The following is a 23,284-nucleotide window of genomic DNA, read 5'->3' as shown; positions in this document are numbered from 1 at the left end:
CAATCCAAACCATACCTTGGAACATCAAATACAACACTGTGGTCACACAAATTTTATGAGAAAAGAGTTCCTCATAAAAAAAGGTGGTTTCACAACCAGATAAAAACATTAGCAACATAGTCAGAAGAATGGTCTTGTCAAAACACATTGTATAAAAAAGACTTGTCGAAGAATATTAAAACCCTAAATTAATACAAGATGACAAGGGTGTAAAGATCCTTGCCACTTAAACAAAACCTAAAAACGAACACATTAAAAACACTTCTCAACATCTTAAAAAAATAATTATAACACACAAAGCATTTTCAAGCTTTCAAATGCTGCAATGTCACATAAATGTTAAAAACTCACATAAAATTTTTATAAAAAAATTTCTAAACGTTCATAGAAACTTTTCATTCTTCAATTCTATCGCCTAGGTTTACCCATAAGTCATCCATTTTTACTTCTTTTTTCCATCTTACTGAAGGTCTCGATATTGAATTCAATAGATTCTGATGCCTTGGAGATAGATCCTATCAATCCTTTGCAGTAAATAATGGAGGATGTCTTGCTGTTGGATGGTGATGCAGATGATACCGGTTCCAATTATGCAATCAGCAGTGCATCAAAATTGAGGCTCGATGCACTCCCTGCTAAAGCATGATGGGCGGCTGTAGTACCCACCTTCTCATTTAAAGGCCTCCGTGCCTTCAGAGGCTCCATCGTTGGACGTTCAAAGTCTTTTTTTTCTAGTAGTTTAATTTCTGCCTTCGCTGTTGTCTGAATGGGCATTTTCTCTATTTTGACTTTAGTCTGTGCTGATTTAGCTTAGGACTTCTTTCCTATGTTAACCTCATTTTTGCTACTCTTGCGAGTGGTTGATGGCTCATTGCTGGGTTGTACAGAACCCATAGAAGGAAGCATCTGCTTTCTTCTGTCAATTTGAAGCTGCTTTTTCTTGATGGTCAATTTTTCAATTTGTCATTGATGATATGTTCCACCATTTTAGCTAATGTTGATGCCAATTCTGCGAGCACATACTCTGATTTAAAGGAAGATACAGGAGCTGCACAGCAGCAGCATCTATGCGTATGACGCAACCTTTGTCATTCTGCCAAGCACATTTTTCCTGGCTTCAAAGCAGCCTGTGTAATCTTGTGTACTGTGTTCTTGTGTACTTGATCTCTTGTACAGCTACTTCTTGTTTATAGATCGGACAATTTCTAGATTTTGCAGAGTGATGCTCATGACAATTGACACAGACAGGTAGATCTCTGCACAGGTCATCAGGTTGTAATGGGTCACCGCATACACAGATCTGCTTCCTAATACATGTATGTCCAAATTGTTGACATCCAAAGCAGCACAAAGCAGTTGGGATAAACATCCAATCTGTGGAATCCAGCTTTTATGTTCTCTGACACTGACTTATTGAAGGTTAACATGTGCGACTTGTATTTAGACAACACATAACAACTCCTTGCTCATGAAGTTCATCTACAAATTCCTATTCTGTACTGTTTAACAAATCTCTGCACATGACTACACCCTTTGAGGTATTCAGGGTTTTATGGGGTATAACCTCAATGTCTAAAACTCCAATCTTCTTGGCTTTGAGTAGATGTGACGATTGTATGTTGTTGACAGTTTCAACAAACAGCCCAGTAGCAGTGTTCCTTGTTTGTTTTGCAGGTCCTCCGGCAGCATTTTATATGGACCCTCTACCATGGAAGTTGAAGAATCCATAATCTACATTTTGCCAGTCAGTATGTCACAAGGTGCAGGTGGAGGGATAGTTGGACATGCCTCGGATCATTGATCCTGCAGAAGTAAGGGCTTCGATACCCTTACCGATGGGATATTATATGTTTTGAGTCAAAATGAGTGACTCGCACTGGGCAGTACAAGCCTTGGGCAGAATATGCTCACAGCAGCCCACCCTCAACCCGGCTTCACAACCAGGAAGAAGGATGAACACTCTCCGTCTGCACTCCGCCCAGCATCAGAAAAACAGATCACGATTATGTCTCCTACCATCGCCGCAAACAGCAAAACCAAGAAAACACAACTGGAACTAGCTCGCACAGTTCAGAACTGCCAATACCATACTCCACAGGGAAGCTCCTGAGCAAAACCATTGCCCCATTGGCTGATATAAGCAAAAGTACTGAAGGACCATGACGTGGCCCATCCCAGACATTTGTGTAGATGTATTGCGCGGATGTGGTATTGAATTTTATCCAAAGCATTATTATTTTTATTATTATTATTATGATGTTATGCATAATCTCATGTACCCATGTTATTTAATTTATTTTTACTTGTGTATATGTTAACATTATCTGTACATAAGTGTTTTGTATTGAATTTACATTTGTATGGCTTGGATAAATAAATAGGCAGTAAATTCATGACCCCAATTGAAATTAACAAGTTTAATTTACAAACAGCAGAGTAGCCCTTACCTGTTACTGTTCTACACAATTACAATTCATTGAAATGTTTACAGTATTAAATAAAAAAAAGAAAGTACTTAAATTTCATAATATATAATATTTTATACAAACTAAATTGCCAACTGTAATTATGGATTTATCTGCTTAACAAATTTTTATTTTACAAAACTATTAAAAAACAAATATAATAATTACTTTTTTTAACAAATTTATAAAACAGTTTAATTTTAAGTACATGAAAATTTAGTTAAAAAAAAGACTTTTCACAACAGATCTGTTATCTGTTGCATTTATAAATCTAATGAATCTTTAATTGTGTCTCTCTACAGATACTCTCTAATCTACAGATGCATAATTATTACAGATTGGTTTTGGCTAAACATTTTTCCAAAGAATCACAAAAGTTCTCCCAGTTTCATGATTTATAAAAAAAAGAGTAAATAAATAAATACAAAATTTGTGAATTTTGCCCTGTTGTTGTACTTGTGTATGTTACAATACTTAATAGAGTTCACTTGTGTACAGTACATTTGTGTACTGTACACAAATTTACAAAAGCAACCTTTGTAAAAAGGCTGAAGTTAAAAGCAACCTGACATGAGACAAAGTCACTCAAAAATGCCACAGCGACACCCAAGACAACCAGATATCTCATGCCAGTGTTATTTAGGAAAGCAAAGAATGAAGTGGTTTCCTTGAGGACTTCTTCAAAGAAAAATGTTGTTGCATATAAGCAAACATAGTCCAATGCTGTCTAAGTCAGGCTTAAATGTGACTTTATGTTAAATGTTAAATTTAACAATTTATGTTAAATGTGATGAATGTTTTTACACATTTTATTTATTTTTCATCCAAATGTTTATGACTGATTTTTTCTTGCAACTTGCAAAACTTCAAAAAGTAAAAATTTAGTTAATTGATCCATAGTTATAATTTAATTTTTCAGAATAATCATTCTTTGTTGTTAGCTCTAACATAGATATTAAACAGTTTTCTAACATTTGAAACAATAGAATAACATGAAACAAAAAAAAATTTTTAAATTGAATACTAAAATTCAATATAATGACACAGGATACAATTCAAATATGTATTATTTTTTAAACAAATTTTAACTGTCAATTTCTCTAATATTATCAGGTCCTAAAAATGCTATACTGTGCAGTGAAACTGTACTCATCATTGTTTAAATTTGGTGATCTTTAGAAAAATATTTATTAAATGTGAATTCGACTGGCATTTTTCCTTATTTTACACCAATTTCTAAAATGAAAGTTTTCTTATTTATTAATTCTTTTTTTAAAGAATTATTCACTTTTAAATTTTGTAATTGTTAGTTGTTTTTTTTTTGTTTTTTTATTGAAAACTAACCTCTAGCTTTCTGTAGAAGTGTAATTGTAGGATTTGGAGCTCTAGGAAGAGTTGTTTCAGTAGAAGCAGCAAGTGATGATTCTGCACTCTGGCTACTTGTCAGTCTTCTGTGTGTTTCTATGCTTTCAGAAACAATTGTCTTTTCTGATTTTTCTTTCTGAGACCAATCAGATGGAGTAATTGGTAAGCTAGTCGGTGGTTTTGGTGGTTCCTATGAAAATAAATGTAATAACAATAGTATAAATTATTGAAGAAACTGTTAAAAACAACCTGTTAATTATAAACACATCATCATTTTTTACTAAAATATTATACAAGTATAAAAGAATAAATATTACAATACAAAATTGGAAGTAGTATAAAGACTTTGTTCTTTCAAGAAATACCTTAACGGGTATAAACTAAACCTTAATTAGATGTTACTCATAGAATAATGAAATTGATAATTTTAAGATTCTAAAATTGCACATTTTTATTGTTTAATTTCCAGAACTCTCATCTAGTAGGATTATCTAGCTTGAGGAACAAAAATACAATTTATCTTCTTGAAGAACAGTTATGACAAAAAGATTATGCCAATTACTGTTTATATAGTGATTAAAAAATAATTCAACCTAAATTTATGATGAATATTTGAAATGTTTTAGGTAGATTTCATAAGAAAGCTACCTGTTGTAATGGGTACCATGATTCGACTTCTGAAAAATTTTGACATATCTTTGCGTTTCACATCCCCCAGACCCCAAAACCAGCATCATCTCAAAAGTTTATATATACATATACCTATATTTCACTTTTTTGTGGGCATGATAACTGTCGTAACTTTGTGCCAATCATTTTAAAATTGTTTCTTAAAAATAACTCATCCCAAAATCTCAGTCGAGTTCATTAACGACCAAAATTGGACGGTGGGAGTGGAAATGGGAGGGCTTTTTCAAAAAAACAAAATATAACTATCTTATTAAGTAAAATATCAAATTTGTTTAAAGTTCCTACTATTCTTTGGATAAGGGCCTAAAACTTATCTAAGTAAAGCTTTTTGATATCACCAACCATTGGCCAACCAATCACCAACAAGGGGGTGGAAAAAGTGGGTTTTTGAAGACAAAAATAATCATACCTCCCTTAACAGGCACAGTATCGAATTGGTTTAAAGTGGTCATTAGTTCTCTAATCATTACCTAAAACTTTGACCTGAAACAATTTTTGATATGACCAACTCTTATGCAAGGGATGACCAAAATGTTGCTGGAATTGTAAGAAGATGGGGCTTGTCATATGCTAAATATATTAAACTTTTTTCACATGCAACCATTGTCATATTGAGTAAATTTGAAGTTTTTCTTAACTTTAACATGGAAATCTTTTTTATCCCATACTTAGCACTAGTTAAATCTACCTCCACCTTACAACATGCCGATAGGGATTTTTTTCACAACATAAGGCCCAAATTACAACGATATTCATATCACATGTTCCTTTAATTTTTACAGCAGATATTGACAGTGATTAGGTCTAACGGCTATAGTTTAATAAAAAAAATATGACAAATAGTGCCATCTTGCTATGAACCTACTATTTTCATTTGTTTCCTATTAAAAGTATAATAAACAGTCATTAATTTATGATAAACGTAACTATTTAAATTTTTATTAACAAATCAAATACTTATTATATGATGACTGATAGATGGTGGCTGATTTTGAGTGTGGTTGTTCATGTAAAGTGTTATTCAATTTTCACTGCTTCATAATTAATTATTTTGACTGTTCACATAACCTTCCTGTTAAAGCCCATCATGGTGGTGGGGGGGGGGGGGAGACTGGAAGCATCACAAGATGGATGTCTTCCCCTACAGGGTTGGGATGTTCATGTAACCCCAACGAGGTGCTTGGCTTATTACTATGAGATGTAAAAAGTTAGAGGGCAAAAGACAACTCCCAATAAAGCCCATCAAGGCTAGAAATGAGGAGGAGAGGAGTGTGGCGACCAGAATCGTTGCAAGGTAGGTGTCTTCCCCTACAGGGGTTGGGATGTTCACATAACCCCACCAAGTTGGTCTAGTGGTGAACTCATCATTGCAAATACTTTTATACAGATTTGAATACTAGATTGCGGATACCGGTACTCTTTGGTGGTTGGGTTTCAATTAACCATACATTTCAGGAATGGTTGACCTGAGACTGTATAAGATAACACTTCATTTACATTCATATCTATCATCCTCATTCATCCTCTGAAGTAATACCTTACAGTGGTTCTGAGCTAAACAGAAAAAAAAGTTCACGCAACCATACAGATCAAGATTCATTACAAAATTAACATGTTTCAGCTCTTTGATCTCCTTTTTATCAACTAAAAATTGAAGCCACATTGTAAAGGTTTTTCTGATTTTTTTTTTTTATGTTTTTTAATTCACAAACAGCACCAATGCAAAGATTGCAATTCCAACTTTCCGAACCCCATCAGAAATAACTACTGAAAGTCCATTATGTTAGAGTAAGAGATTTTCTGGATGAATAAGTTAAATGCTGTTTGGAATTCCTAAAAAATTTCAATTGGTCTGGAGTTCTTTGATTTCATACAGTCCCAGTTTCACAAAATCTATGTATTAAATGTAAAACTATAATCATTAAAAAATAATGTAGCTAATATAAACACAAAAGAACAAGAAACTAAAATGAAATTAGTGCTGGACAAAACTACTTCAGTTGTTATTTACTGGTAACTTTAGTACAGAATTCCCAAATAAAACAGTAAAATTTACCCTCTTGTAAGTTATACATCCTTATTCTAAGGGTTTCATTGTTTTGAAAACAGCTAATAACTTTTAAAAAAATATCCTCAAACCACATCATTGCATTTTGTTCCCTGTTAATATATTAAATACAGTACTTTTCAACTCATTTATAATGTTTGTTATTTTGATAATTAAAAATAAATCTCTAAATTTCAGCATTTTCCAAATCATGATCATGTTCTGAAAATATATTTAAGGTTTTAATAAAATATTTTTCTTAATTCAGTTCTTAATATGTTTCTTGTATTTTGGTATAAACTTGCTTTATTTAAAAAAAATTAATTTAAATTAAAATTCTTAATCTTAGTATTGTTGGGGTCTTGGTAACTACCAACCAGTTGATTATGCCATCTATGATTATTATTATTACTAATATATAATTTTTTTTTAACACTTGAAGAAAATAAAGGTTTAATCTAAACAAACATGGCAAAGGCACTAATAAGTAACCACTCTTTTGACAAGGAAAATGTAGACATCACTAGGAGGAATTTTAATGTTATAAATTCATGGCAAATTTATAAACTGTGAATTTACTGTAAACATTTTACACGAACACCAGAGTGTTTCATTAAATAAACAAATATTTAACATGCCTGTTAATGAAATGATTTTAATTATTTAACAGAAAATTTATTTTAATAAAAACAGAAAGAATATGATTTTTTATTTCGGAAAATTAATTTTGTATATGTAACAGACATAAACCACTCGCATTTTGTTTAAATAATTTGTATAATAGTAAAATTTATGGAATAGGTCTGTTTATATTTATGCGTTTAATTGCTTTGGCAAAAAGACAAACAGGTAACTTAAAACTTCCAATATGTAAATATGTTCAAGTATAAATTTAGAAAATGGGGTAACTGACTGTAACCGGAACATCATAAAGTCAGCTTTATGAACTATCTTCAATTATAGTATGTTTATTTATAATACATTGCGATAAAATAACCATTTCTCATTCCTTCCTTCCACACCTCCCACTTTTCTCTTTTTATCTGAAGTATGAATACAAAGTTACATTAATTCTAAATTTAAAAAATATACTCCTTTTCAGGGGAGGGAGACTAACACAACAGTTATTTAGTTCTATAAGCAAAATCTTATATTGCTTTATTCATGAATCCAGAGGACCTTGAAAGGAACTAAGGGGATTGAGAATAAATTATTCTCTTGACTTTTTTTCATAGTTGTAATCAAAATATTAAGAACTTAATTTTTAGAAGAACACTTAACATATGAAAATGATTCTTTAATTGGACTCATCATTCCTGTGGTTTGGCATCTGAAGAAACAGAAATTACCCATTTTCTACCTCTTAATAAACATTTTTTTAAATGAAATTTTAATAACTTTTTTCTAAAGTAATTTTTTTATAAGTAATTTGATTGGATCGATTAAAAGATACTAGATTGGATTAAAAGCATCAGGTTTCATCCCAAATACCTCCCTTTTATGTATGTAATTAGAAAACTTTTTATGTATAAATAAAATTCTAAGTTAGTACTCCAAGAAAATATTAATGCTTCACAGATATGTGCGCACAGCTCATAATAAAGGTATGTGTCATCATTTGAAAATCATCATTTCAAAGGTTTGACCGCAACACTTTTAAATTCTCCACAGTTTTTCCATTTGTCCAATTTGTCTTAAAAATTACCAATTTCAGCCATTAGACTTATTTGAATCTACCAGAAAGAAGGTAGAGTTCCCAAGTCAATCCACTGCAGGCAATGATGCAGTTCTCAGGCCTGCATTACTATCAAGGTTTTGGCATCCTCAACATGGAGGGTCCAGTAGAGTTGAGATCTTCATTCATTGAACCAAAAAAGTGAAAGATGATATCAAGGTTAAGGAAAAGGAATGGATGGATAAGAAAAAAAATAATCTACACATCATACAAGATTGGGGAAGTTTTCCATTTTTAAAGAACTAACTAACCCTACCAATCTCATATCTGAGGCACAAGGAACAATATATCCTAAAAAAATTGTTCAAAGCTTGCAATCTAACAAATAAGGATTTATTTAATATTCAAGCTATCTTGCTCTCCTGGCTCAATCCAGACTGCTTTTGATATAGTCTTTATTTTGGCCAACCTTCATAATTTTTCTAACAAAATTCTGCTACTTCTGGATGAACTAAAGGTAAAATATGACAGAAAGCTGTGACAGTTTCACTTGATACTTTAGTTAAAGATTTTATAAAAATTCTACATTTCCTTTGGAAGCTTTTATTTACACTTCTTTTGAAAAAGTAATCTAAATACATAAACCATTAAATTTAAATTCTCCTTCTTCATAAAGTCAATTTAAAAAGACAAGTCCTTATCAATAATGTTTACATAATTAAATACAATAGATAGTTAAAAACTTCTAATTTAACAGAGAAGAAATAAAATAAATTAACTAAAAAATCTTACTTCTATTTGAGGTTGGTAATTTTTTCTAACTGGAGGTGGGGATTCAAATTTAATTGGACGAAAAGTCTTCTTTTCTGAAGGAGGTGAGGGAGCACTACGCGGTGACCAAATTGGTGGAGTGGAAGTATCGTCTTCTTTGTTTTTCTTTTCTTCTTCTTCTTTTTCTCTTTCTTGTTGTGCACTATTAAAATCAAATACCTTTCTTTGTGCCTCTGGGGTTTGTACTGGAGACCAGACTCCTGTTAAAAATTAGATAAAATTTATTAGACTATTAATAAAATGTTTTGACATATTAATAACAAATATTATTTAAACTTTAATTGAAGAGAAAATTTGGATAATTAAATTTTTATGCATTTCTTGAGCTATTAAACAAATTGTTTATATTAACTATAACAATATTTAAATTCAATTTGCATAATTTAAAAAAAATATGTTTAGATGTGAGAAAAGTCCCTAAAGTACTATATATAAATGTTTATGTAACAATCAATAATTTCATAAAGAGATATTTATAATACTAGTAAAAGAAATTTTTTTAATTTTTTGTCTATGCAATAAGCGATCTATTAGATATTAGCTATTGATCTGCTTCTTATGAACTTCAAGTGACCAAAACCAACAAAATCCACCCAAAAATTACTTTTAATTTAAAAAAAAATATTAATCCAACTGTTGAACAAATAAAACAGAAATAAATCCTAACAGTTAGGTAGAATATTTGGTAGAAATACCAAATGATATATTAACAGTTCAGCTTCAATTTCTGACGTTTATAGTTTGATATTTTTTCATTATGTTGTATTATTTCTTATGCACCTTTATGTTCAGGATGCGTACAAAAAGTCACATTTTAATAAAATAAGCCAAACTATAAATGATAAATTCTGATATATTAGAATTGTGTTTCCAGTAAATATTTTTGGAACCATTGCAAAATTACAAAATTGCAAAATTACAGATTCAAGACATGTTGAAAAGTTTAATAAGGAGTTTTTTACTAATTTTTTTCTTTTAAATTGTTATATATATTTGAAATAGGCAAGGAAAATTTTATTTCCTTCCAAAGGAAACAACTACATTTCAAAAATGTCTAGAATTGAGGCTATAAAGTTTCTTAAAAATTTAGCAGGCAGAGTGTACTGCTTATGGAAATACTATTCCTTCATCAGAGTAGTAGCAACTTTATCTGTCACCCGGAATGTTCAAAATTCTAATGAGACTTTGCTTTTTTCACCTACTAAAATATCCACTTCTCAACTTACTTATCAACTGTAAAGTAGAGTGACATCATCATAGAATGGGCATCAGCTTATAGTTGCTAATTTATAATAAATAAATAAATAATAAAAAAACAAAAAAAGAAAGGATAACTAACTTAACATGCAATCACACAAGTACACCATATAATGGTGGGTTCTAAAATAAAATAATTTATTTTCAGATTTGAAACCATATTATAAAATAAACTGAGACTTGACATTTAACAGATTTTTATTATTATTGTTATTAAAGAATTACTTTTTGCAATACTTGAATATTTCACTTAACCATGGCTCAACTGAATGCTATGCGTTTTTAAAACAAATATAAATAAAATGTTTCAGAATGAATAATGCCTCTATTTCTTGAAAAGTAATTGTGAAAACTTTGGCACTTACATATTAACGCCACCGCAGCTACAGCTTTATTTAAAAACAAAGTAGTCAATCGGATTTCGGTGGAAAATGGGCCGAAACAGATTCAAAACAGAATATAAATGGTTAAATTATATTTATAAAATAAATATTTATTTATTTATGTTAAACTCTATATCGGGCCATTTTCCACTGAAATCCGATTGACTACTTTGTTTTTAAATAAAGCTGTAGCTGCGGTGGTGTTAATAAGTAAGTACCAAAACTTTTATACAATTTTTATAATTATGGAACCCTACTTTTGTTGAGTTAGTGTGTGTAACACATTTTTTCACAACAGATTAATGTTTGTTTATTAACCTGTTATGTATAATTAGAAATGATTTTTTGAGAATTATGATGCCCACTAAATAGAGAAGTGAATAGAGTGTATGTATCACTCACAGGGCTTGGCATGCTTATGTGGAATACTGGTACAATTTAGTGAAGGAGACAACAGGAAATCATTTTCTCTAGTAATGTTAGTGTGGATTCCTGATTCTTAAGAATAGCTTTGTAATTTCCAGATGTGATTTATGTCTTACATCAAGTTAACCATGTGGTACCAAAGAAGTAAATATAATTTAAGGATAGAGAATTTAGCTTCTATGTTTACTACTGCTTACCTTTCTTAGCTTTATTCTTTTATCTCTTGTTGATGCGTTTTGGAATCACTCCATTGTCAAAAATTATTGTACTCTACAATAAGTTTATTGTACTTAATAAACTTATTGTAGAGTTTATTAGTACTTATTACAATAGTTCATTCATTGTACTAGTATAGGTTCATTAGTAATTATTTTACTTATGAAGTACAATAAGTGTTGACAATGGACAAAACACATCAACAAGAGATAAAAGAATAAAGCTTAGAAAAGTAAGGTGTACTAAACCTAGAAACTATAGTGATCTTATCAGAAAAGATAATTTAAGTAAATATTATCTTAACAACAACAATTTTAGCTATATAACTTATTTAAAAAGAGGTGGAAAATAATTTCATTATTTTCTAAAAATCTGATTTATTTAAAAGATATGTTTTACAACAAAATTCTATAACAATCCTTTCTTTAATATATACACATATATCGACATCCCCATTGCGGCTTTGCCTGTGCTATATGGTTATTTGCATCTCTCATCACATTTAGGGAATGTTTAGCCAGTTAGATGTTTTCTGTCTAGCCAGGGGGCTCTGCCCCTGGACCTCCTTGTGTTCATTAAACTCATGCTTGTTAGAATAATAATGATAAATAAAAATTAAAGCCTGTACAATCTGTAAAAAATGTAAGTGTATTGTAATTTTTTCAGAGAAAAGGTTTGGTCTAATTTTTTCAGAGTAAAGGTTTGGTCAATACACAACCAAAAATTTTAAGTGATCTGAAGAATGCAAATTTTAAAATAGTTGGCCACCATCTTAAATATATTAGTTATAGCTTGAAATAAACCATCCTTTGTAGGAATAAAAATATATTTTGCCCAATTCTTAGTGAAACCTAACAAACGCCACTATAAATAGTAACAAATGCTACTATAAACGAAATACAGTGACCATATTTCGTCTCATTCTATTTTTAACTTTTTTTTTGTTTTATATTTTTTAGTCCTAGTGCAGGTGCAGCCAGTCGCGTCAACAGTAACAGTGAATGTGGTTGTGTTGGTTTAGCCATCACACCATACACCACTGCACCTCTTAAATAACCAAAATTTAAAAAAATTCTGAAAAATGGTTTTTAATGGAATGGTTTCTGAAAATGGTTTTATCTGAAGAGTATTTGAAAGCCAAAATCTAGTGAATATACCGCTTAGTATAGTTGGAAATGGGGGAAATTCGCAATCATGTTAAAATTTTCTACCTTTCTTCACCCCTTTCAAAGTCGAATTTTGAAAAATATAGAAATTGGTATTTGAATATTCATATGAAGATTACACACGGCAAAATCCAAGCTAATATCTTCGTTTGTTACTGACAAATTAACAAAACAGCCGGCTTTCAAAAAATATTCAAAAATCCATTTTAACCCTTTAAACTCAGAATTTCAAAAAATCGTTTCTTAGTGTGCAATTACACCATAAGAAGAACATGTATACAAATTTTCATTAATTTATCTTCAATATTTTTTCCTGGGCTTTGATTATGAATCAGTCACATGTTGTCTTATATATATAGATTATATATTGAATATACAAAATATATTTTATGTGGTTGATATCACACCTTTTATTAGTAATTGGAAGACTGCCCTGATAATTTCCAATTTGTTACATAAATGATAGAAACATAGGATGTTTCAATCAGTGAAGAGGTGGCTGAAAATAATATACAGGCTGTAATAATAATTCAGTTGGCAGTTCTGGCATTAGTTCAGTCAAGAGAAAATAAACCAGAACAGACACAAATGCAATGCTAGCCAAAGTAAGGTGAGTCATCGACCAGTTGAAACACAATTTTGAATATCCATTAAAAACAAACCTATAATTACAATTCTGATAATTATAAATTAGAAACAATAATAATATAAGATAATAACAATAACAACGCATCAAAATAACAGGTTACAGATAAGTAAACTTCCTAGTTCTCAGTTATACCGCTTGTATTTAAGTAATATGTGTTATATAGATGTGTTTAATGTTACAAATTGTGGTTAAAAAAAAGAAATAAAAATTTAATCAGTTCTCTTTCTAAATATTAATGAATATTTATCTGATGGCTTTTTTAAGCAATTATGTAGTATTTGCATAGAAAAATAATGTTTTTAATTTTCGTTACTAGTGGTACTATTGCTAGTGATATCAATCCTCAATGCATACATAAAATACTCATTTCTGTAAAAAATAACAGTTCAACAACCCTTTTAAAATAATGTAATTTTGAGAATATGCATTCTAATACTTCATATATGGAATTAATGTATTACAAATATTCCAGTGTATTTTTTAATATTGATATTTTGTGTAAAATTTCATGGAACTTAGAAATTACAAAATAGAACACTCATATCATATAAATTCTAACTAAACGATACATTAAAATACCCTCAGCTTTCTTTAAAATAACCCTTAAATATTTAAATTATTTTCTATTATCTTAAAAATCTGATATGGACACCACATGACTTCCTTGTACACCTACTAAATTACATATTCACATTTAAAATGAAAAGTACATAAAATTTTATTTCATTAATAACTTCTGACATTTTTTCATATTTTTTTTTTTTAATTGTTATTATTGAATTATTATTTATCATAATTTTTTTTGCAATCATATCTTAATAATTATTAATAAACCAATATAATTAAATTAAAAAAAAGAGATAAAGTCTGATTCGAACCAATGTGCCTTTCTTTTGTAAGATTCAAATATTTCATTAATTAAAATTTCATTTGGCTATAACTCTGGAACCAATGAAAATAAGTATCACTTATGATATATCAATGAAAATCTCTCAATAAGGGCTTATTACTGCAGTTAAAAAAAGTCCAAAATCCAGATTTTTTTGAATTTTGGGATTTTTTGGACATTTTTGGTTTCAGTTGTGCAGGGGAGGCGCACAAATAGATGTTACAACAATCCTAAATCCAAAATGTCAACATCCTACGGCTAATAGATTTTGACTTATGCAAGATACATGCGTACGTACGTACATGTACTTACCGACGTCACACCGAAACTGTCAAAATGGATTCAGGGATGGTCAAAATGGATATTTCCATTGAAATCTGAAATTTTTCAGTCACAAAACTTCTTTTACTTCGTACAAGGAAGTAAAAAGTTATAACATTGTAAATTTCTGTAAGCTATGTTTGAAGTAATCACCGCAAAAGATTCACTATTATATAATGAATTAGTTAATTTTTAGTAAAATGGAAAAATAATGTGGTTTAAGTAAAATAATGTGTGAGTTTGAAAAAAAAATGTTGGATTCAAGAAATAAAACAACGTATTTAATTATAAGATTATAAATCAGAATAAATAGAGATAGTAACAAAATAAGAAATGATTTCTTAATCAGTTAAGCATGAATCAACTGACATTTAGTAAAGGAAATCCCCCACCTGCCAAAAAAAACACAAAGAATTGGCAAAACAACAAAACCTAAGGGGGTCCTGGCATTAGTTTGAACTTAGTCCAAACTACTTTCTTAAGGTACTATTTAGGATGACACACCTGCTGTCTGCTCCATTTCAGAACTGAGTGTAACCCCACCCACATTCTACATGCATTAATGGTGGTAGTTTGGGACTTGTCATTAATTATTTCCTTTTAAAACAGAAATTAGTAAAATAAAAAATCTTTCATAAATATTATTTCTAATTCTATATTCCCATATCTATAATTAATAATTTAACTAACAGCACACATTATCAATTTTAAAAAGAGAAAAAAGAACCAACAAAACATTTTATTCGACCAAAAATATTCAATTCCTAAGTACAGCATTATACTTTACAGACTGAAATAATCATATTTATATATGAAACATAAGTATACCATCGAAGTTAAGAATTTTCACAATGTTTAAATGAGAAAGTTTTCTATTTATAAAATTAGATATAGTAAAATTTATAAAAAAATTAATAATGTTATTTCCTTAAACTCATCACTATAAAATCAACTGATTTTTGAAGTCAAGAGTTCTTAAGGTTAGCATCCTTTTAAAGGCAGTTGCTTTTAAATGGATTTGAGTGTTAAACTATGGATACTGGTGTTCTTTAGAGTTTGGGTTTCAATTAACCACACATCTTAGGAGTGCCCAATCAGAGTATGTTTTAGATTATATATCTACTGGTAGAGTAACATTTACATTGCAGCTATGTCAGATCTGGCAAGCTGTACTGATGGCTATCAGTAATTGCATTTGTCTGTACCTATATCCAGACCCTGTAGTAGCTGGAAAACTGGTTGGAGAAATATATATTAATGTATAACATACATATATTAATTAATTTATGAGATATATATATATAAATAATTTTTTTTTGCTTGATGATATCGCCACAGGAATGAAACCTGTGTGTGGGATATAGAAATGGAATTTTGTAGCGTATGAAAAATTCCATGCCTAGCTGGGATTCAAACCCTGGACCACCGGATGAAAGCTTGAGACACTACCATGCCACCACAGAGATCGGCATATTAAATATATATTTCCTTACAAGAAGAGATAAAATAAAACTGAAAGTTCAAAATAAAATAAGTACTGTAAATGATAAGAATGTTACAATGACACCAATTACTTAAAAATGATGGCATCCAAATAATTTTTGAAAAGGTATAAAGGTAAGTAGAGATCCATGATCTGCAGCCCAACCCAATATAACAACTGGGTGAAGGAAAAGGATATAACAGATTTTTAGCTTTTATTCAAATTATATATATATATATATATATATATATATATATATATATATATATATATACTATTACATCTACACAAGTTTATATGTTAACACAAAGGATATTTGATTAACTGGAAAAATAAGATTACACCAAGATTTGCAATTTGTAAAAAAATATAAATTATTAAAAAATTAGAATTTTAATCCATAATTGTTTTTTTTAATTTTAAGTGACATTTATTCCCCCTATATTCATGAATTCATGAACTGCTATTAATAAACAACAACAGCTTGAAAAAAACTTCATTTTATGTTTTGTTTGACTTAGTGATCTACAGAAATGAAAATTATATATTGAACAAGTTGGGATTCCATTTTCAATTCAGACCTATCTTTTCTAGCATGTTACTCCTTGAGACAATCAAAGTCTACCAGATCCATCAGATTGTAAGGGGATGAAAGCGATCATTTTATCCAAGATGCAGGATTAAGTTTGGGATCTTTACTGAATAGTTCATAGATTTTATAATCAAATTAGTCTACTAAATAACTTGTCTTAAATGAAAATAACTATCAGCTCTTATATATTTATTTATTATAACCTAGAAATAATGAAAGACATATGCAATAAGTAATGTAATCAGTTCATTTACACACTGGATAATTTAGCGATTCAATTCGTCAATTTAATTCCCTGCGAGTTCTATGATTGCTATTCACATATTATTGTTTACTCTTGACGGTAGAGTTTTTATCTATTATGATTTTTTTATGACATATATTATATCAAAACAATCTGACATATTTTATTTAAAAAAGTCAACGCAGCTATTCATAGTCATACATATTACATCAAACTAAATTCTAAAATTTTATATGAATGGATGAATGACAATCGACAAAAATTACTGAAATAAATTTAACAAATTAAAACAATCAAATGATTATTTGTTAGGTCATTCAACCAAAATGTCATACAGTTGACAATATCCAACACAGACTATTTATTACTGATAAAAGTAGCTCAGATTTTTATTATCAGGGCAAAACACATTTGTAAGAATATCTGTAAATAAATACCACAGTATGTGGTATTTATTCCTCTGCAAATAACTTTTGAAAAATAATTGACAGTCATACAACTGCTGGCTAATTTCAAAAGAAAATTTTAATATTTCTTAAAGAAACCTATAATATAGTAGCATGCATAATTGAACTATTCTTTTCGCAACAGTTATTATGATAAGTAACTAAGCTATATAATCACTATTTTAATTATCATTAATGGATGAAAAACAAAGATATTTTTGTTTAAAAATACTTCAAGAATTGCAAATTCTTTATAAAGTATAATAAGAATAGTAAAAATATAATGTAAAATGGAATGGTACTATAGTAAATATACAAACAAGTATATTGGATAGAACAATGTGCGGGTGTATTTTTTATCATGCTCAGAATACACAGGATAGCAAACACTTTTGGCTGAGTGAGCATATTAAAAGCAGTTTGTGCCAAGAGTCTGGCTTATTCTTGCACCCACACTCACACCACCTGAAGATTAAAGTAACAAAATCAAAATATCTAAAAGCCAGGAATTAATAAAAAGAACAACAGAAATAATTTTTAACATTAAAATTCATAAACTACTACAGAAGAAAATTAATAATTATTATACAATTTTATATTATTTAATATATGAATTTTTTCTAATAATCAAAGAAAAAAGAATCAAAAAGTATCTGCATAATATATAATAAAATGAAAAAAAGTATAAGTTTATAAACTTTATCTACATAAATATGTAAGATAAGTATATTGTACTAAGCATTTACAATATAGCTTCATTTTCATTATTTTTGAGATTAATCGAGTAAAATATCTTAACCATCAAAGTACATGTTTAAAGTAAACAAAACAAATTATTATTTTCTAGTTTTATCAAATAACCTTTTAATGCTAAATAAATAACATCTTATTTACCCTACATCAAAATTATTTTTATATAATTTATATGCGGAGTTTAGGAAACCTAATTAAACAAAGTCGCTAGTTGGTTTGCAGTTAGCTCATTCTGTACTTTTGATGCTGCAGGACTAAGATTCAAATCTAAAATTTAGTTTATTTCATGAGGATTTATATACTCACTTGACTAATTTTTTTTTGGAGCACCATTGCATTGACATAAAAATACAATTTCTTTCCACACAATACATTACACTTTCTTTTGACAGGTTTTTTATTAGAAAAAATATGAGAAAAGTAAAATGTTTAAATCAAAGAAGTACTGGATAATGCAAACTAAACAAAAGTTTTTAAGAATTTTGAAGAACCGTTTCATCTTTCAAATGGTTTTATTTTCCACAGATAACATCTAGTATATCAAAATCTGAACTTGTTATGTCAATCTACAGCTCCTAATTTCTAATTTATTAATAAATACAACATTTCTAATTTATTAATAAATTAGAAATCTTTACATGTATAAAGTTCTGAGTATGTTTTATGACAATAGTGAAGATGAGCAAATCAGGTTTGTTCCAAAAATTAAAAATTAAAATTCAAAAATAAATTTGATACGTATATATTTTTATAAAATTTTGTCTTAAATAACAGTTTATATAACAGTTTTTATGCCAGGCTATACAAAAAACATTAAGAAAAATACTATTTTGTATTCTTGGTAGAAAATATTTAATGGAACAGCAATATGTCAACATAGTCTTCAGTACAATTCAATCTTTTTTTCAACTGAAAAGTATTTCAAAATTAAAATTGTTAGAATTCTTTTAAATAACATTATAAAAAACTTACAGTATTATATAGTCTGGAATTTTTTGTATTACAGGAAATAATAATCAAACAATACTTTTTATTTGCCTAGTTGGCATGAAAATAAAAAAAATAAAAAACATGTAAAAAAATTGAAGCATGGAAAAAAATAAACATGTTGATTTTGCAAATAATTTAAATATGTTTTGTATTCTTAATAAAGCTTTTGTTATAGCTAGAATATAAACAGAAGTGACAATACATATAAAGATTCCCATTACAATATTAGAAATGAAAAAACAATGAATAATTTACAAAACAACTCTGATTTATGAATAGGTGGGTGTGTGCAAGTTAAAAGTAATGAAGTATTTTATAACAACATACATTTGTTGTTGTGTGACTACAATAAACTATAAATATTTTAGCAAACAAAATTTTCACTAATTTAGAAAATTAATTTAAAAGAATATCCTTTGAGAAATAGCTTACATAATATAAGCCACATAATATTTAAGAGCATACAAATATTTTTATAGAAAATATTAAAATCCTATTTTAATTCAGTACTTATAATTTATTATCCATGTAATTAATTTATAAAATAATTATTTATTTATTTATTTACAACTTTATTAATGTTAAATTTAATATCCATATATAAGTCAGTATAGTCTATTCTGCATGTATGTTAGAATATAATCTCCTTTCACTAGGAAAAGATAAAAAATAAAGAACCACCTGAAAGGACACTATCAAGAACTTGATGGGTAATAGGAAAATAGAAGAGAATGGAGATGAAAAAAGTGCATGGGATCTCCTTCCAGGTAGACTGTGGTTACCTATCTTACAGCACACAGTAATTCAAATTTACACATGAGTAGATATACAGTCTCTGTGTAAAGTTAGATTTGATTCTGGGTCTTTTGTCAATATAAAGGAGCTATTATGACAGGTGATTTTCATATTCTTATGCTTAATATTCTTTTTTAACATAAACTTAATAAAAATATGCCTTTCATTTAGGGTCGAGAACAGAACTTCCCAAACTGAGCATGACAGCCCACTACTTGGTCAAGGAGAACAATTGAATAGGTTACGAAAATCTAAATAAACATATGATTAAAATTTGTTTAACTAAAAAAAGAAAATTTCTGGTCTACTACTATCAAGGACTACTTAATTTAACCAGGTTAATGTCATTTTTAATAAACTTAGCCACATGATAAAGTGTGTTCTGAATCTGTGATTTTAGAATATAAATACAGAAACAAACTTCACATTGAAGTAGGTACTATGTTCATTTTAAATGTAGTGATATTAAAGCATAAACTTCATCCTAGTTACTTGTTGAATTAGTTATGTAACTAGCCGAGTATGCTTCTACTCATTTATTCATATTTTATTCTTACAACAGAATTAAACAAAATATTTGTTTGTTATCGCTATTATTAATCTAAATGCAACCGTAATTAGGTTAAATACATCAGTAGATAAATTAATACAGTTTTCAATGAATTACTAGAGAGATACCTTATTTTGACTGATAGAACACAAGAAATTAATTTTTAGGAACTGCTATATAAAAAACCAAATCATATACACTCAACATCAAACTTTCAAATTTATCTGAAGACCATTATGAAGCAGATCCTAGTTATATAAAATGAGAGAGTTTGGAATATGATTATTCTGGAAGGCTTCAGGACATCTGATATAGTTTTATTATTAAAAGGAGACCGGCAGGAAAATATATTCCCTTTTACCAATTGACAATGTGAAAATATCAGTGTTATTTCCTTGTTCATTAAACTGGTATTATTTAGAATAAAAAAAAAAATGTCGGATGATACTACTGATGATTTAATTGGCATATCTAGGTCTTGAACAGTTGACCTTCCACGCAAATTAAGTTTTAACCTCAGTACTATCAGACACAGTCCACATATTTTATTATATTTTTCTACACATATGTATGTACATGATGTGTGTGAGTTGCTACTTTAATTATAAATGAATATCAACAATTAAAAATATTTAATTGCTTCTAGAAGATTTTTGGAAGTATTATACAGATCTGTCATTAGTGGTATTGTTTATCATCAATGATGAAGGATCAACTTAAAAACTTTGAAATGATGTAGAAGTTATAACCTGTTTTAATAAAAACTGATTTCCAATTTGTGTTTTTAAAAAAAATTAAAAACAATATATTCATGCTGACACTGAATTTAATAATAATACTGTATTACCTGGTTGGGATGATGTAGCTTTAAATTTTGGAGCGAGTTTTGGTGAACCGGGTACTGGCATTTTGATAATATAATAGTTGAATATAACAAAACAATCAATCAAATCAGTTCTGTTTATAGAATAACACTAAATCCATAACATCCTTCAAGTATCACATTACAAATAAACAAAAACGCCCATCAGTCAATGTCTTTTACATACGTGCACAAATTAAAAATTTCAGATCTTCCTTAAAATAATACAGTACTTACTGATTTTTATTAGAATAGAATTATTATATCATATTGTTATTTTTGAAAATTTTAGAAAGTTTTATAAAATAATCTAATTTTAAAAAATTTTCTAAGTAATTTAAATTCTTTATTTCATTCAGATGCATCGTTCTCAGTAATATTGAAATTATAGATAAAAATATTTAATGAAAAGAAATAAATTATAACTGAATATGCATTAAAATTAAAATTTTGTATTATAAACTTTAAATAATCAAAATAAAAAAGGATTTATATAATCCGGACACCTAAAATAATCAAAACACGTTTAAAATTTAATATCACAATTTTATATTAGACATGGATTATATTATCATTACTATACTGATTATGTAGGGTAGTACAGAGCTTAGTTAAATTGCATCAACAGGTATTTAAAAAAAACGTATATATAAATATTACATTTCATTATAAATATCATTAAAAGTTTAATTTACTGTTTATAAATTCAATAAATAATTTTTCTTTTATATATTTTAAACCTGTAATATTTTTAAATACTTTTGGTTTAGTAAAATTTTCAGTCATAATTTTTAATTAAATTCTATAAAAGAATAGTAGGTAATTATTTAATAAAGAACAATTTCAGTTTTAAACACTTATTTTAATATTAAAGAAAAAGTTAATTATAACAATTTTGTAATTATCTGAAATCGGTTGAGCGGGTTAATTATGTGGTTTGTTTTATTAATTTATGAACGCTAATGTTTTTAATCCTACTTTGACGTGGTTGATGTTATTGTCCTTAAGAACTGATAACTATTTATTATTTATTTGCACAAGGATAAAAAAACACGAGGTTTAATTCGGCGCGTTTGACGACGGAAAAAGAAACAACATTAAATGTGATGGCGGATCGGCGACAACGTTCTACTCAGAGGAACTGTCGGTGGCAACTGAACAAAAAGCGATATTTAAAAATAACGCAGCAACCTGGCATCGCCTCCACTAACCAAAATATTGCCTCTGCCAACGATCATAATATCTGGGGAGAGTATAACCAATATTAAGATGAAATGGAAACCGACAACCTAATCCACCGATATGATTTTACGCAAAACTGTTTTTTTTTTTTAAGGTCAAAATTCTTCTTAGAGAATGTACTTTCTGTCGACGTATGAGACTAAAAACGATTCTTATTCATAATTTATTAATTAAATTTTTATAAGGAATAATTAAAATTATTTTACTAATGAATCATTCATTTTTATGTTAACGTAATACAAAAATAATGTAAATAATTATATTAATAATCTCTGATGTAGATAATTAATTGCAAGTATTTTTGTTTCTACATTTCGTCAAAGCGAAAATGCCACTTCGCTGAAGTAAGAAATAGAGATTGCCCTCGACTAAGATAAGTACTTTAATAGGAAAACATCTTTCGACTTTTTAATGGGAAACCCGAAAATGGAGTTTTCCAAGATAATTTTTTTTTTAAATCAGAAGTACTTGTACTTTAAAAATTGCAGATTCTACTTAATATATATTTTAATCTCACGAAATCAATTAAGTTATTCGTGATGAAAATATGAAATTTAATTTAATTTAGTTGATGTCATCACTGATTTTGAAATTTTGTCATAATGATAACTTAAAAGGTTATTTTATAAAAGATAATTAACTATAAATCACAAAAAAAAAAAAAATAGTAATTTCCAGGATTGATCTAAATTCGTATATTTTTATAGGTAGGGGTGATTTTTTTTTTTAAATAAATTTTTGCAAATATCTTTACTATGAAGAAGTCAATAAGACTTTCTGAGTCTTGAGACTTTTTACCTAGAAATAAGAAAACAATTTCCTCCTCAGATAATTTTTATCGAGATATGGCATCTTCACATCTCCCCATCCCCTCAAAGAATTTTTTTCAAGAATTTAATGGAATCAGGGCCCTAAAAATTTAATATAAAACTACCAAGTTTCTAAGT

General features: G+C 28.5%; 1 protein-coding gene across 8 annotated transcripts in view; it reads right to left on the bottom strand.

The window, feature by feature from the left end:
• Window positions 1-23,284, bottom strand: part of LOC142322063 (uncharacterized) — a 516,135-nt gene that overhangs the window by 128,965 nt on the left and 363,886 nt on the right. For all 8 annotated transcript variants that reach the window (XM_075360702.1, XM_075360700.1, XM_075360706.1 and 5 more), the window contains 2 exons: window positions 9,035-9,273; window positions 3,810-4,020 (listed from right to left, as the gene is read on the bottom strand). In XM_075360702.1, the coding sequence (XP_075216817.1) occupies window positions 3,810-4,020; window positions 9,035-9,273 (450 nt within the window). The remainder of the gene's footprint in view (window positions 1-3,809; window positions 4,021-9,034; window positions 9,274-23,284) is intronic.

Source organism: Lycorma delicatula, chromosome 3 (genome assembly GCF_047948215.1).
Source record: "Lycorma delicatula isolate Av1 chromosome 3, ASM4794821v1, whole genome shotgun sequence".
Taxonomy (NCBI): domain Eukaryota; kingdom Metazoa; phylum Arthropoda; class Insecta; order Hemiptera; family Fulgoridae; genus Lycorma; species Lycorma delicatula.
Note: the sequence above shows the minus strand (reverse complement) of the source record. Positions and strands in the feature narration are given on the sequence as shown.